The following is a 12906-nucleotide window of genomic DNA, read 5'->3' as shown; positions in this document are numbered from 1 at the left end:
ACACTGAGGATGTATTTCTGTCACAGAACAAGGAACTCGTGATCATGGTTCTGACTTACGTCTCCCTTCTCCTGCTTTTTCTTTTTCTCACTGGAAACCAGCCCGGGAGAGGGAGGGCCCTCAGAAAGAGATCTGTGTCCAGGCCATGGCACATGCTTGTACTGACATCCGTTCCTCTGACTTACTCTTGTTTCCATACCCCAGACTAGGAGCTCTGCCTCCAGAGAACGTTTAGCACCACCAGTTTCTCTTCCAGGTTCCAGCAAGAGGAGAAGAAAGGAGGAAACCACAGGGAAAAACGTTAAGAAAACACAGCACGAGTTAGATCACAATGGTCTTGTTCCCTTACCGGTCAAAGTCTGCTTCACGTGTAACAGGTATTTTTCTTCCCTAGCAGAGGGCTCGTCCTCATATTCAGCAAGTGTTTTTTCTCTCTTTTATCACCTCTTCCAAACCATGTATGTTAAATAGAGGTAACCCGTAATCTGGTGGTATGAGTACAAAGAGACTGAGTGACTAATTGACCAGAGCCTGGAGTGTTCTAGAAAAGAAATCCTTGAACAGTCACGGTGCAGCAGTACCATAAACCATGTTGATAGAGGCTTGAGCGAGAGGAGTTGGACTTAAAATGAAGCATGGGATATTTAGACTAGCTAGCAGGAAGAACTCTGGCCAGCCAAGACTCACATCCCTGAGAGAAAGGCTAATAATTTTTGAAGCGCTAAAGATGAATTTTAAAATAGTACAAGTATCCATCCTAGCTGGCATGCATCAGACTGGATGACTTCCAAAAGCCTCTAGGCTGCCCCAGTTGTAGCTTCCCCGGGACACTGGTTTCCTTCAAATAAGATCTCCGCAGTGACAGGAACCAGCTGCCTCAGTTACTGAAGCTGGGCTTGCTGGCTTGGGTGTGTGAGAAAGGCAGGATAGCAAGAGAAAATAGCTCTTAATGAGAAGTGTTCCACGGGACCAGACCCACACTGCGGCTCCGGTGCAACCTCAGGACTCCTGAAATATCGGGACTGCTGGGGCATCATAGGTGCAAATCATAACTCGTATTTGCTTGCATGCCCTCCCTCAAACTGTGCTGACATGAGTACATAGCAAAAGCATTTTCACAGTACAGTGCTCTCTGGTTGTCAGTTTTGCTGAGTGCTTAATGTAGCAGAGAAATCCTTTCCTCTTGTAGTGTGAGACTCTGGAAAAGTTGCTAGTGATTTTTTTTTTTTTTTTAAACTGAGGTAATTGGTTTCTGTTAAGGAGTAGAAAGATCAGAGCAGGGTTGGCGGTCTTCCCCAGTAGGTACTGAGCGTTGATCATTCCTGCTCCGACAGCCACTTTAGCTCTACTCCAAATGAGCATTCACTTCTCTGCATTCCTCTTAGAAGAGTGATGAGAAGCCCAGTGGTGGGTCCCAGCTTTATCCATCTTCCTAATGGTGAATGGAACTGAATTACTGGGGAGGAGAGTGTGGAAGAACATGGCTAGGATTAAGGAAGGGAAGCCATCCCACAGGGCAGAGTTCGTGTGAATTCTCTCACCTTGCCATATTAATGGCCTACCTCTCTCTTGCAGGAGTTGTCGCGTGGCCCCTCTCATCCAGTGTGACTATTGCCCCCTCCTGTTTCACATGGACTGCCTCGAGCCCCCGCTCACTGCCATGCCCCTGGGCAGGTGGATGTGTCCGAATCACATCGAACATGTGGTGGTAAGCACGGCAGTGTCCGTTGGTCCTGTGTGGGCACAGCCAGGGTATGGACCCATTGTGTGGGAAGCATAGTACTGTCAGCCTTGTACCAGAATTCACTCCAGTCTCTGAGGTGCTGGTTCCTGCAGACCATCGTACTCACTTCTCATTACTGTCACCTGCCTGCCTTGGCCGTGCGTTTTGCCTTTTCCCACAATACCTTGTTTCAGTGGCACGGGCAGACTTAGGCCACTAGCACTTGATTGTTCATGAATAATTTCTTCTGTAATGAGTTAAGCAATTGGTGTTACAGCCCTCAAAAGGGTGTATATTAGATCCAGCCTTATGCAAATCAATGCTTTTCCGTATTTTCTTTTTCTTAATTTATTTTTAATTGGAAGATAATTGCTTTACAATGTTGTGATGGTTTCTGCTGTACAATGTGAATCAGCCGCAAGTCGCCCATATTTTCTTGCTGCCTGTTTTTAGAGGGAACAAACTAAGAAAGTTCTAAAATACTTACAGCACTGGCAGGTAACTGCCCAGTAACTTTGCAGAAGTGAAGAATTGACCCAGATAACTAACGGTATTCCAGACAGTCATTTATTGAGCACCTAACCTGTCCTACACACCACACGACGAGGCCCTTGCCCTTCTCTTCCTTTGTCAAAGCTGTGGAATGAATGAATGGTATGAGATGCTATTATCTTATCTCCCAGGAGACTTGGTTACATTTTCCAGACTGCTTCCCGGGGCCAGACTAGAACTGTAATTTCCTATCTCTGCTAGAGGGTTAGGACATCTCCTAATCAGCACGGTCCCTCAGAAGGCTGAATGAGAGAGGGCCTCAGGCAGAGCAACTCTCTCATAAGATCAGCCTTTCCAGGTTCAAAGGGTAATTGCATAAGGCATCACCGTATCAAATGGTGATAACCGTGGAATGACTGCTGGCCTTCTGCACACCGGTGCTCTCCGCTCTGCGCTAAGAGGAACTTCAGTTATAGACTTGCTCATAAGGGAGAAAGGGCGTGCTTGGCCCTCTTCACTTCACTCATGCACCTCAGAAGGGTTATGCAGGAGGAAGCCTCTCTCCAAGGCTCAGTGTGAGTGTCTCGTTTTCCCTCCTGCTGAACTAGAAGAAAAATAGTCATGAGCAGACTACCCAAATGTGAATCTGTAAGAGCAGCCTTTCAGCAGATGAAGAGCTATTAATTGGGTGATTGTTTATTAGCCGCATAGGGAGTTTTCCTAACTTACTAATTAGGAAGCTGCCACATAGATCTTTTCTTTTAATTAAAGTATGGAGGACCAGACATAGAAAAGGAAAAGAGGCATAGTTGTTCCATGCCTTCTGGAGAAAAGAGGCATAGTTGTTCCATGCCTTCTGGAGGCTGCTGCACACACTTTTTTCCTTCCCTCCCTTTGGCCTCTTGAGAGCGGGCCAACGCTTTCTGCCTGCTGTAGAACAGGCTCTGGTACCCAGGTGGGTTCACGAATGCTCCCTGGTGCCATGGAGGAGGAATAGGGCAGGATTCTGGTGTTGGTCTCACGTGTCAGCCAAGCTCCCACACAGAAAACAGTCCTGCTTCTGGTGGGAGAGAGGCCCTTGCTAGGAAAGGAGTCTGGCGCTCTCTAGGGCCAAGGCCTGCATCTGCTCTGAAACCTGTGCGCTGGAAAGAGGACTCTTGGAGGCTGAGTTTGGAAGGGCCCTTCCTGGCTGATTGCCCGTGTCTTGTCCCCTTTGGACCTCTCTAGGGAGTAGGAACTAGACTGGTCAGGGCCAAGGGAACATCTCACCCGCATCTCCCGGGCCTCTGACAGGAGTATTGACATACCAGCTCCTGACGAAAGGAGCCCATTGGGCCGAGGGCTCCTTTTTTTCTCTAACATAGAGATAGTTGGGAGGGTGATGCAGCTGAGCTTCACAGCAGGAATGTGCCTGCTCTGTCCCCAGCTGAACCAGAAGAACATGACGCTGAGCAACCGGTGCCAGGTGTTTGACCGTTTCCAGGACACCATTTCGCAGCACGTCGTCAAAGTGGACTTCCTGAACCGAATCCACAAGAAGCACCCTCCCAACCGCCGCATGCTCCAGTCGGTCAAAAGAAGAAGCTTGAAGGTGAGCCACAGCCTGGCACGGGCATGGTAGCGCTCTCTGCCTGCCTTTCTGGGTAGACAGGGTCGGGGTCCCCATTGCAGAGGGGGAGACTGAAGCTCAATGGCAAGTGACAAATGCAGCTGTCAATTTATGGTGGTCAGGAAACCCGCAGGGGGCCCTGGAGACTCAGCCAGGTTTCTAGTTCTCTTGAGGATCAGCACTCTTCGGCCCCTCCCACCAAGCTTTTGGTGTGCTCTGCTGTTACCATCCCCGCTCCTGGCACTCATTCTGTGTCTGTTAGGTGGCCCCTTTCTCAGAGCTGTCTGGTGAGGGGAAATGTTTAAGGGGGTGATTAAACAGAATCCCTTACAAAAAGTGAGGCACAATCCATTTTGGGGGTCTGCTGTTAATATATCATCAATATTCAAAAAAATTGTGGCGTTGGAGTGATCAACATTTGTATGTGTCTGACAACTGCTAACATGTCCACAGAGATGGACAGGAGTATTTCCTTCTTTGGAAAGCATTTGGTAGTCCTGAGGCTGTCTCTCCTAAACTGATCAGTCTCATTCATTTAACTTAGAGAACATCACACTATATACCCGTGTATATATTTTTCTCTTTTGAAATAATCCTGCAGTCCCCTGTACCAAGGGAAACCAGCAGTTCTCAAACGTGGCCACTTGGTGGCAGCCACACTTAAAATTATCACTCGCACCACTTCTGTCACTTCTATTGGGTGTCAGCACTAGCAAGATGGTGACTGTTGAAAATTGTGTAACAAACTCTTAAAACTGTAAATATTTATGCTTTGGTGGGAACACCAGTTTTCCAAAATTAAATAAAGGTATTTGCAGTCAGGGGTACAATGTATTTGCCCATTGAAGATAGCATGCCTCAGACCTTACTTAGACATCTAAGAGTAAGTCTGGGCTGTGTGATTGACCATGTGGATCTGAAAGAAAGCCTGGCTGCTTTCTTTCAGTGAACAGGCCGGGGGGCCTTGATAGAATCCTGATGCCCCTACCCCTTTTGAAATGTGTCCCTATTCTTGAGGAGAATCCAAGGGTATGAGTCGCCTGAAAAGCATTTTGTTCTTAGTGTGAGAGGGAAATGAGGCCTGCAGCACCAGAGGACAGCGGCAGAGAACTGCTCCAGCTCTGTTCTGGAGCTTGGCCTTCATCCTTGACATACAGTCGTGCAGGCAAAATCAGCCGAGACCTGCTTATCTTTGTTGGGGGGTCCCTGTTTCTCAGGGGCAGCCTTAGTCTAGCTACTGCCCCATTCCTGGATGCCCTCAGACAAGCCCACAGCACTGGCCACGACTGTTAACGTGCCAGCTCTCAGTTCCGTGTTCCTTGCCTTTCTCCTTGTAACTAGATTCGCATCTGCCTGCCCATCCCTCAGGCACCTTTCTCTTGATCTGCCCAAGACCAAGAGTCTTTTGCCTCCAAATGTGTTCTTCCTCTTCTTGTATTTCCTGGTTCAGGGAATGACTGAAATCTCTACCCAGTCCCTCAAAGCAGAATTCAGCTCTTCTTCCCTTAATCTCCATAAGGACTCAGTCACCAAATCTGTTAGTTCTCACACATTTTCCAAGTCCACTTCCCCTACCTGTAGTTCCCCCTTCGTCTTCCTGGAAGCCCCTCCTCAGCTTCAAGTCTCAACTGATAATACTGCCTTCCCACAAAATCCTCCCTAGTCCTGAGCTCCTGGCCCCCAGACGAAAGTAAGCACACTCTTTTGTAGTTGTTGTTGCAGCTCCTTAGACATCCTCTCTTCTAGGACCCATTACATTATATTGTAATCTTTCTGGGCTCATCTCCCACTAGACTGTGAGCTCCTTGAGGGGCAAGGCTTACATTTTGTTCATCTCTGGATCTCTAGGTCTTGGCGTAGTGCACAGACTCAGGAGGTACTCAATAAATGTTGGCTGAATGTATGAATGACTCTTGGCTTGTGTGACTCTTTCATTCACACATGTTGTGATTCAGAGTGTGTTGTCCGTCTTTGTGCAGCAAAGAGGCCTTTGATTGTTTCATGAGTCATGTGTGAATGGATGAAGACAGCTGACATTGATCGAGTGCTTATCACCAGACAGGCCTCACACTGAGCATTTCCACAGTGAATGTGGCCTTATTTAACTTTTTGTTTCTCAGATACTGCTCACTCACCTCCCAGGCTAGATGCTGATCAGTAAAAGCCTAGAGTACCACTCTAAAGCCCTGTCCAGTGTCTCTCTCAAACTTTTTAGGCCAAAACAGAAGGCAGCATACAAGCTGGTTTCTGCAGGCCTTGGACCTTGATGAAGAAGAGGAGGAGACATGGCTGCTTTTTCTAGTTCTCTGCCTTCTCAGGCTCGTGTGTGTGTGTGTGTGTGTGTGTGTGTGTGAGAGAGAGAGAGAGAGGGAGAGAGAGAGAGAGTCACAGAGATGGAGATACAGAGCAGTAGCCGCCCACTGTGCGTCGTCGTTCAAGGTGGACCCCAGAGTGGATGGTTTCCCCTCAGGCATCGGCACCACAGACAGACGAGGCCCGGGCAGAGCCCACCGGGTGTGTGGGCACTGTCATCCTCTCCTTGCTCCCTCTCTCTGTCCTGGACAGGTTCCCGATGCCATCAAATCTCAGTACCAGTTCCCACCCCCTCTCATTGCCCCCGCGGCCATTCGGGATGGGGAGCTGATCTGCAATGGGATCCCTGAGGAATCACAGACGCACCTTGTGAACTCTGAGCACTTAGCCACCCAGGCAGAGCAGCAAGAGGTGAGTGAAGGCAGGGCCGGGATTCCACACCCCATCTTCCTTCCACCTCGTCGCGGCTGTCACTGGAAGTCACTCTCACCCCCATCTTCTGCCACCCCACCCTCCCCCACCCTGAGCCCCTACCCCCACTGCCACCGCCCTGCCCCCTGAGTTGACTGTTCCAGAGAGACTCTCTGGCTCAGATCTTGAGGCAAGTAAGAGAACTACAGAGTCACCTGGTCTGCTTCTCTCCGCCAGTCCCCAGGGTGCTGCGAGACGGGCACGTCCGTCTTGCAGAGAGAGATGAGTAGACCTAGACAAGTTAGGTGGCATTGCTGGACGCACAGCAGGAGCTTGGGCCCTTGCTGGATATTGGTGACGAGGTGAGCCTTAGGGCAGAGTCAGAACGGGGACCCCCAGCCCTGCTGACCAGGCTGCTGCCTGCCGAGTGTGTACCGACAAGCCTTGCTTGGGAATGGAGATGGAATCCTCTCAGGAGTCAAGCACACCCTCTCTGGGCACTCGCGATGGGACCTCGGAAACAGTGCTTGTCGGCTCTGCTGTAGCCCTGGCCGCTGTGGCAGGAAGGACCAGCGCCTCCCAGGCCTCTCACCCTCCTCTCCTCTCCTCTCCTTCCGTTGCAGTGGCTCTGTAGTGTTGTTGCGCTCCAGTGCAGCATATTGAAACATTTATCTGCTAAGCAGATGCCTTCGCATTGGGACTCTGAACAGACAGAGAAGGCTGATATTAAGCCTGTTATTGTGACTGACAGCTCAATCACCACCTCCCTGCAAACAGCTGACAAGGCACCTCCACCTTCCCACTACCCCTTGTCCTGCCCCTCAGGGCTTAGCACCCAGAATTCCCTGAGCTGCTCTCCACCCCACCAACCCCCCACCCTAGAGGACATCAGCTGCAGCTCTTGTGCGGAAAAATCCAAGAAAGCCCCCTGTGGGACTGCCAACGGGCCGGTGAACACAGAGGTGAAAGCCAATGGCCCACACCTCTACAGCAGCCCCACTGATTCCACGGACCCCCGGCGACTTCCAGGCGCCAACACCCCCCTACCAGGCCTCTCACACCGGCAAGGCTGGCCCCGGCCCCTCACGCCACCAGCGGCTGGGGGGCTTCAGAACCACACCGTCGGCATCATTGTGAAGACAGAGAATGCCACTGGCCCCAGCTCTTGCCCCCAGAGGAGTGTGGGTCTTGTCCCAAGCCTACCCCCTTCCGTTCCCAGCTCTTGTGCCAGCATCGAGAACACCAGCACTTTGCAAAGAAAGACTGTCCAATCCCAGATAGGACCTCCGTTGACAGATTCAAGGCCACTGGGCTCGCCCCCAAATGCCACCCGGGTGCTCACTCCCCCCCAAGCAGCAGGTGATGGTATCTTGGCCACAGGAGCCAACCAACGATTCTGCTCACCAGCGCCATCCTCAGGTGAGTGCAGCCCAGCCTCTCATGCTCTTCCTGGCAAATAACTCTTAAGGTTCAAGCAACACTTGTATCCCTGTAAATGTTCCAGAGGACTTTGATCTCCATATTAACTGTCCTTCCCCCTGTTTCTATGATAGAAGAGAAAGTGCCTGTTAACTTGTCCCTAATTTAAAGGCGGGACCTTGAGGCTCTGAAAGTGGTTTCCTTAAGGTAACTACCAAGTCAGTGCAGGGGTAGACCTGCAGCCTGGGTCTCTTGACTCTCCCCTCCCACGCTCTCCAGGCTTTTTGTCCCATCACTTTAGAGGAGAGCAGATGGCTCCCGGGAGCTGCCGTGGTCAGCCTGAGGTTCTGGGTTACAGCCTCAGTGTTTGATAATCCACTCCGTTCCAGATTCTCTGAGACAGCTCGTTTGAAGGAATTTCCATGTCAGGGAAGGCAGGGCCAGAAAACAGCACTGCCCTCCAGAGTAGGCAGAGTTGGGTGCCCGCAGAGGTTGCTCTGGCCCGAACGCTTGCACTCGGGCCACATTCTACAAGGCAGTCCCATAATGTGACCTGGGCCGGGTGTAGACCCGCTCTTTCAGCTGTCCCCCGTCAGCATTCAGGACCTCAAGGTTGCTGACCCCAGCATCTGAACCAGGTTTCAGATGCTGCTGGAACCCCCTGTGGTCTCTCCTGTCTGAACTGAACTGGCCTCCTAGTCAGCTGGGAGTCTCGGTGACCAGGTGACTGTGACTTCTCTGCATGGGGGCCCCTGGTCCCAGGATGGCCCCTACTCTCAGGCTCTCTTCCTGTTTATCTCTGAATACCAGTCTGGCTAGCTTTGGCACCTGTGAGTCCACTTCAGGACGCAGGAGCTGCAGGGGCAGGCACCACCTACTTGAGTGAGCAGAGGCAGCCGGGAGGTAGTCATGGCCCAGAGGACGAAGCTGTCCCACCACATCCCCCCGAGCAGTAGATGTCACTCGTTCTCGTGCTCTGGGGACTCCCGCGTGCCCGGGTGTGTTGTCGTTCCACCTGCCCTTCCTCACCACACGTTTTTAGCTCTAGGAGTTCCAGAGCCTATGGGGTGAGGATCAAGAAGGGAACATCACCTTGGGCCCGAAATCCAGGCCTGTCTCAGAAGTGGGGGATTGGACCGGTGGGTTTCCCTCAGGCAACGTAAGTAACAGTCTTCCTGCTCCGTCCCCAGATGGCAAGGTCAGCCCCGGCACGTTATCCATAGGAAGCGCTTTAACCGTACCCTCTTTCCCAGCCAACTCTACTGCCATGGTGGACCTCACCAACTCACTTCGAGCATTCATGGATGTCAATGGAGGTGAGTGAGTGAGCCGCTGAGCCTGTGCAGCGTTCAGCTCATTGCAAAGGGGCAGAAGGGGCCCTGATCTTAGGGGGCGGGGAGGTGGGAGGACTGTAGGAAAGAAAGTCCTTTCTTCCAGTTCTGCCTTATAAGATTGAAGGCAGGAGGAGAAGGGGACAACAGAGGATGAGATGGTTAGATGCCATCACTGACTCAAGGGACATGAGTTTGGGTAAATTCCGGGAGCTGGTGATGGATAGGGAGGCCTGGCGTGCTGTGGTTCATGGGGTCGCAAAGAGTCCGACACGACTGAGCGACTGAACTGAACTGATACACATAACAAAGACAAAGGGAGCGCAGAGCCAAGCTAAACCAGTGAGAAGAGAAGAAAATCACTTTAGGCAGATCACCTGGACTTGAATAAAACCAGGAGCTCCCAAAGGAGGAACCTCATCTGTGAGAAACCCCCGAAGTCAGGGAGAACTGGAGCAGTCCTTGATCTCTGTGGGCAGGGAGGTTAGAAAGTCCAAGCCTCAGTACCAGACATCGGGGCTTCCACTCATCCCAGGTAGCCAAATGGTGTCTTGCTGCACTTTTGTGGATCGCTGTACCTAACATTAAGCTGCCCCACTATAGGGGGCATCTGCCCAGGCTGCCTGCGGCCTCATTGCAGAAGGGCCAGTGAGATGCTCTGCCCCAGGCCCTGGTACAACTTTGTACTCTGAGTCGTTTGAGAAAAATCACTTGGCTGGATTTTAGGAATGCTGAAATATTGGCTCCGTGACCCTCACCTACTGCCGCATTCCATTTCCTCCTCAGCTGCTTTTTAATCTTTCTCTTTGGTTAATAGAAATCGAGATAAATATGCTGGACGAGAAGCTGATCAAGTTTCTGGCCTTGCAGAGAATACATCAGCTTTTCCCCTCCCGGGTCCAAGCTTCACCGGGCAGTGTCGGGGCACATCCGCTGGCTTCTGGAGGGCACCACACGGAAGGTGCGCATGCCCACTCCACTCCTCTAGGTCCACCCTCTGCATGTGAGCAGCCATCTCCCCTCCATGGAGAATCTCAGTCCTCCCTGCAGGCCTTTACTGGGCTTAATAAAATACCAGTTTCTTTTCTCAAAAGCGGAAAGGAGATGGCGACCACCACTTTCAGATCAGACTCGGGAGAGTGCTGTTACTCATCCCTGTGAGACACAAAGCAGCTAGGAGTGCCTTTGGGTGTATGTGATGTGCTTTCTGCTCATTTGCTTCTCAGTATTTGAGCTGGAAGGATTTTCCAAAAGGCCAGCTCTGCTTAGGACAGCCCTTTGAGCGTTAGCCAGTAAAAGCCTCGCTGCTTAGAAGTGGGATCCTCAGACCATGAGCATCAGCATCTCCTAAGAGCTTGTTAGCAGAGCTCAGGCCCCACCTCAGACCTACAGAATCAGAATCCGCATTTTAACAAGATCCCTGGGTGATTCATATTCAAAATTAGAGGAACATTGGTTTGTGCCTTCTGGGGTTTTGCATGGCCTCCCTTATAATATCAGTTGGTATATCCCTGATAAACCAACCAGCAGCCCTTGTGCTTCAAGTACTATCATCCTTGAATTATATGGTCCTCTTCAGAGATGGTCCTTTTTACTCCCCAATGTGAGAAACGCTGTTAAGTGGGGTGAGAGAGCTACACCCTGCAGCAGCTTTGTGTCAGGTGTGAGTTTGGAAAGATGGCTCATCCAGTGGGGTTATTTTCTCCATGACCAAGGGTCCAGCTTCTCTTGATGTGTGTTTGGGCCCCAGGTTCTGTTCCTGAACAGTCACACCCCTATGTTTGCCTTGCAGTGCAGAGAAGGGAAGTACAGGCCCGAGCTGTGTTCTACCCCCTCTTAGGGTTGGGAGGCGCTGTGAACATGTGCTATCGAACCCTCTACATCGGGACAGGTAAGCCAGGTGGGAGGGGCGTTGAATCTCTCCAGCCCTGAAGATGGACACCCTGACCCACGGAGGCTAGAAAGGGAGGGACGCCCTCTCCAGGGTAGACTGGTTTCACCCAGCAGATGTCTGGACAGGAGGGACTAAGAAAAGGGACTGTCAGCTGCCATCTTCCCGCTTCAGGCCTTGTGCCCCATGTGGCATGAGACAGCCCAGAAGTCAGCCCTGACTGCTGCCCAGTGAGCATTTCAACAGCGCAGGAAAGACCTGAGCAGAGGCACATGCCGTGTCCCTGGAGACCTTTGAAGAAGTGATGGGGCTGACACATATGTAACCCATACTGAGCCCTGCACCTTGCCAGAGGGACAGGCAAGCCCTTAGCCTGGAAAGGTCCCTTTCTCTCAGATGATGCGATTTCTGGGCCGTGCACCCCATGTTGTGCTCGCATGGAGATCACCCTGCACCACTCTGGGCAGCATCCCATGTTCTGAAGCACATGAGCTGGCAGGGACATCTGTTCTTTTACAGGGGGTTAGAAAAGATAGCAGTTTTTGTTCAAAAATATAAGGAGAGGGCCCCGAGCTTACCTGTCCCTTGAGTTCCCGCCCAGAAGCTAACTCCCACCCTGCTCAGCTCCCCCGCACATCCACCTCAGTCTGTTCTTTGCTTTCCTTTCCTCTCTCCTCCGCCCTCCGCCCCTTGCAGGAGCTGACATGGACGTGTGCCTTACAAACTATGGTCACTGTAACTACGTGTCCGGGAAACACGCCTGCATATTCTACGATGAGGTGAGGGGTGGCAGAGAGCTCTGCCAACCTGAGGCGTCTCCCAGCACTGGGGTTTTGTTCAGTGCCCTGGGTGAGGGGAATGAGATGGGGTCCTCTCCTTCTCTTCCCTCCCTGGCATTCCCGGAAGAGAAGAGCCTTAGTGTGGAGGGCATCTGTCCTAGGGAGCAGGGCCCTTATTTCTCCTGAGGTGGGTCAGAAGGTCCAGGGAGGGACGAGGCACCCTAAAGCGGGGCGAGGGGACCAACATGGAAGTAACCAAGTCCTCCAAGGCGTGTCGCTGTGGGTTTCATCATTGTCGTCATCACGTGCCAGTGAATGTCATTTCACTAGGAGCCCGTGCTAGGGAGGCAGAGTACTGGGAGGGTAGGAAAGAAAGCTTTCTTGAGGACATGAGTCTTGAGCCCCATTGGAAGGGGCAGGGCAGCAGGGCGTGATGGGGAAGGAAGGAGGGAGCTCCCCGCTAGAGCAGCACAGCCTTCTCCATGTGTCCTCTCTCCCCTTAGCCCCAGGCCCCACGCAGCAGACCACACATCTTATCTTCCCTCCTCCTCCTCAGAATACCAAACATTATGAGCTGTTAAACTACAGTGAGCACGGGACAACGGTGGACAATGTGCTGTATTCATGTGACTTCTCTGAGAAGACCCCGCCAACCCCCCCAAGCAGTATTGTTGCCAAAGTGCAGAGTGTCATCAGTAAGTTGGAGCAGAGGCCTCTGGCCACGGAGCCTGCCCTTTTTGGACACTTTCTCTGATGCCTCAGTCAGGGTGGCTGTGGCTCGCCGCCATGACCTGCTGTCGCTTGCCTTCCCAGTCCCGTTGGCCAGGTTCTCCTTGCTCATGGGCCCTGGAAAGGCCACGGAGAAGCACGTGCTGTGCACTCCCATGGGTATACACACTACCTTCGGAGCCTCAGACTCCACCCCTCCTTTCTGAGCG

General features: G+C 51.9%; 1 protein-coding gene across 5 annotated transcripts in view; it reads left to right on the top strand.

The window, feature by feature from the left end:
* PHF12 (PHD finger protein 12) overlaps positions 1-12906 on the top strand; it is a 38604-nt gene that overhangs the window by 24307 nt on the left and 1391 nt on the right. For 2 of the 5 annotated variants that reach the window (XM_004012512.5, XM_060395291.1), the window contains 10 exons: positions 257-377; positions 1576-1708; positions 3642-3806; positions 6390-6548; positions 7172-7967; positions 9158-9283; positions 10116-10259; positions 11091-11189; positions 11886-11968; positions 12525-12663. In XM_004012512.5, coding sequence (XP_004012561.1) covers positions 257-377; positions 1576-1708; positions 3642-3806; positions 6390-6548; positions 7172-7967; positions 9158-9283; positions 10116-10259; positions 11091-11189; positions 11886-11968; positions 12525-12663 — 1965 coding nt within the window. The other 3 variants (XM_042256575.2, XM_060395292.1, XM_027975215.3) reach the window with 3 other exon arrangements.

This window comes from Ovis aries, chromosome 11, assembly GCF_016772045.2.
Source record: "Ovis aries strain OAR_USU_Benz2616 breed Rambouillet chromosome 11, ARS-UI_Ramb_v3.0, whole genome shotgun sequence".
Lineage (NCBI taxonomy): Eukaryota > Metazoa > Chordata > Mammalia > Artiodactyla > Bovidae > Ovis > Ovis aries.
This window is presented reverse-complemented; position numbering and strand designations above follow the sequence as displayed.